At 28.6% G+C, this 3,259-nt stretch overlaps 1 protein-coding gene across 1 annotated transcript in view; it reads right to left on the bottom strand.

Moving 5' to 3' along the window:
• LOC100166358 (chorion peroxidase-like) overlaps positions 1 to 3,259 on the bottom strand; it is a 31,038-nt gene that overhangs the window by 6,259 nt on the left and 21,520 nt on the right. Inside the window, exons 6-9 of the mRNA XM_003241868.4 lie at positions 2,954 to 3,127; positions 2,263 to 2,341; positions 1,440 to 1,585; positions 1,084 to 1,325 (exon numbers count right to left, since the gene is read on the bottom strand). Of these exons, the coding sequence (XP_003241916.2) occupies positions 1,084 to 1,325; positions 1,440 to 1,585; positions 2,263 to 2,341; positions 2,954 to 3,127 (641 nt within the window). The remainder of the gene's footprint in view (positions 1 to 1,083; positions 1,326 to 1,439; positions 1,586 to 2,262; positions 2,342 to 2,953; positions 3,128 to 3,259) is intronic.

The raw sequence follows: 3,259 nt of genomic DNA on the forward strand, positions 1-3,259 counted from the left end.
ACTGTACAGCAGAGCAGAGCTTGCGCTAATGGGTAGTTCTAACCAATATGGGTAGTTCTAAATTAAAATGGGCAATTCTAAAAACCAATTTGGTCAGTATCAAAAATCGTGAATTTTCTGTATTATTGGCATATTATGTAATATTGTTTAATTTAATTATGTATTTTATTTAATATTTTTTGTTTGGTTTTTAATATTTGTTGTACTATCTTCTGTAGTATGCATCAAAGATATTCACAATTTAATTTGTGCAGACATAGATTTAAAAGAATTTTCATTGGAGTATGATGAATTGATGTCAATGTAAATTATATATCAATTACGAAAAATGAACCTTATAAACTAATAAAAATATTATGTGGCTCAAAACATTTTCCAAATGTTTGTACAATGTTGGCGTGAGTGGCAGCTGCTAAACCTCATAGTGCTGATGTTGAACGTTTGATAAGTGCCAGCAACTTATTAAAATCACCATTACGCTCAACTATAAATATTGAGACAGACAACTTGAGCTTATATATAAATTATAATATGCCACCATTATACGGTTAGGATCCTAGGGACACAGTTTACCATTGGAATAAAAAAAAAAGAAACATCAAGTCCTTAAAAGAAGAAAAGGAAAGGAAACAACCAAAGTTATTTTGGTGGAGTTTTCTTTGAAGCGTCTGGTAAAAACAAAATTATCGATAGTTTACGATAGTGGCGAAGACACTGAAGATAAAAAAAATTTTTTTTTAATCTGTCATTATTATTAATAAATTGTAATAAATAAAGTAATGTATAAAGTGTTTACATGTGTAATCAATATATAGTTTGGTAGATAGTGGTTGTTAAGCGAATTTAGCGAGCGACAAATTTATTTAATCTACATGTACAAAAATATTAAAATGTTGGGCAGTTCTGACATTTTCTTAGCGGAAGCTCTGCAGCAGAGCGACATCCACTTACCCACCTTTTTAAATTTAATAATGCATATTATATTTTCATTTAGCGTTATAATTTTAGCCGTTATAAATAATATTGATTTATAAAAATTTTTATTTTTTTGTAATTGCTATTATAAACTGTTTAAATTATTACTTCTTTTTGTAATAGCAGTCCGAATTTTTCCATCACTCCTTTTCCAAGCAATGTTGGCAAAAACTCGTTATAAGTGATATGCTGAATTTCTGCTATAACGATCCGTCTTGCTTCTTGGAAAATAGTTTCGTCATCCCAATGTGGATTTATTTTAATGAATTCTTTTGCTATTCTATTATGTTCTCTTGCCCATATAATATGCATAGTTGCAAGTACGAGTTGTTCATTTACTCGTACTTCTCCTATAAATAATATATTTTTTTTTGTACTTGGTGGCTATTGTAAATGTAGCCATGTAGATATGTTTAAAACAATTATATAAAAATATAGGTACAGCAATTTATAGTAAACAATACCGGCATCAAAACAATATTGCGAACGTTTTAATCTAGTACATCCTTCATCGGGATCTTTAAGTCTCAAAGGCAACAAATCTTTTAGTCCATGGTCCATAAACGCTGGGTTCATGCGAAGTAAACCAGCATAACCAGTTCTTAAATGTCTATCAAAAACAGAGACGGTTATTAATCGTGTAATAATAAATTGTAGGTTACATTTTTAGCTAAGGTGTAACTAATAAAATACAAACAAATTAAACTTTGCATTGAAATGATGACAAAGATTTTTATTGTCATATTAAATTTGATTTTTGCATGGTCCTTCTATAGAATACATCGTATTTTTATACAATATAGGTAATTAAATAGAAAGTTCATATTTTAAATTTCATTATGTGTATTTTGCATATTTGACCCCTTGTTTCACGAATAAGTACAAATTTGTTTAGTTTTCAGATATTGATTCAAATTTCTGCTTAATATACTCATTAGTTATTTGTTTTGAAATTGATATAGTTTAATTTTTTACAATGAACAATAATTATCTTAATTTCATAACAAAATAACTATTTTTGAGAAAAAGCTATATAATACCTAAATCAAAAGTACACTTAACCAAGCACGAGTCATAAATAATAACTTAAATATTAAAGTATAGGTACAAATTTTAATCAACAAAAATTTAATTATTTGTTATAGATTAATAAATCGACGCAATATCGAAACATTTTTCCTGCTAGGATAAGGGTTTAATTTTATGTATATAATATATAAATAGGATTATAAAAATAAATTTAATGAATATTTTAAAACCTATTAAAGTTTGTAAGGACATCAATACCTAGCGTAATCTTCAGTGACGCTGTAAACTGTATTTGCGTCTATTACTCCTGTCAACGTATTGAACGGTACCCTTGAGCCTAAAAAATTACAAAATACATTTTTTAATTTGGTAACTGTAACTTGTAAGTATGTGACATCAATATTATGCAGGAACAATAAAATATTGTAGCCTGGTCTGGCACGGTGGTTGGCCTCAGTCACTATCATGTTCTGAGGTCAAGCTTCGGCCGGTGTAACTAGCTCGCGGATGGGTGACCACCCGGGTTTTTAGTGACAAATCCTCACCACACGGTATATAACCGTATACCGTCACCCACAGTCACTAAAAAATAACCTTCAAGCTAATGACCTTTACAGATGTCAAAGTCTTAACTAATAAAAAAAGAAAAATTATAAATCAGTTAACGAATTCAACGAACGTGTTGAATTGACATTTTTAATGTCTAACTACCTAACAAAATGAACGTCATTCTGATTTATTATTTAACTGGTCAATTAATATTATTTTAGATTCTGAAAAATAAAAAAATATATTGCTTTTATTTATTTTGTTTTTTCAATACATTTTAAAGAAATAGTGCTACAAAATATTAAATTATTCAATTTTTAACTTCCCAGCTATGTGTTATTATATTAATTGATATTCTATTTATAAGTACATAAGTAAAACTGTAAACATGGTCTCTTACCTAAGCGACATCCTGGTCTAACTGATGGAAAAGCTCTTACAAAATCGATACATTTAACGTTGAATTTACTGTAAAAGTAATCATCATCAGGAACAGGTATTTCGTTGCAGTAAGGATGTTTTAAATGCGGAGGTCGATTGCAGCATTCTTCTGGTTCATTCTTGGTAATTGGGTCTATAAAGAAAAAGATGTTCGTTCAAATTTATGTCAAGTTATTAATACATTATTTTAAAAAAAATTGTCGTTTATCGTTCTTGTTGTTTATTATACGATTCATTAAATGTATGTTTAATCTGGTTGCCATAC

Source organism: Acyrthosiphon pisum, chromosome A2 (genome assembly GCF_005508785.2).
Source record: "Acyrthosiphon pisum isolate AL4f chromosome A2, pea_aphid_22Mar2018_4r6ur, whole genome shotgun sequence".
Taxonomy (NCBI): Eukaryota; Metazoa; Arthropoda; class Insecta; order Hemiptera; family Aphididae; genus Acyrthosiphon; species Acyrthosiphon pisum.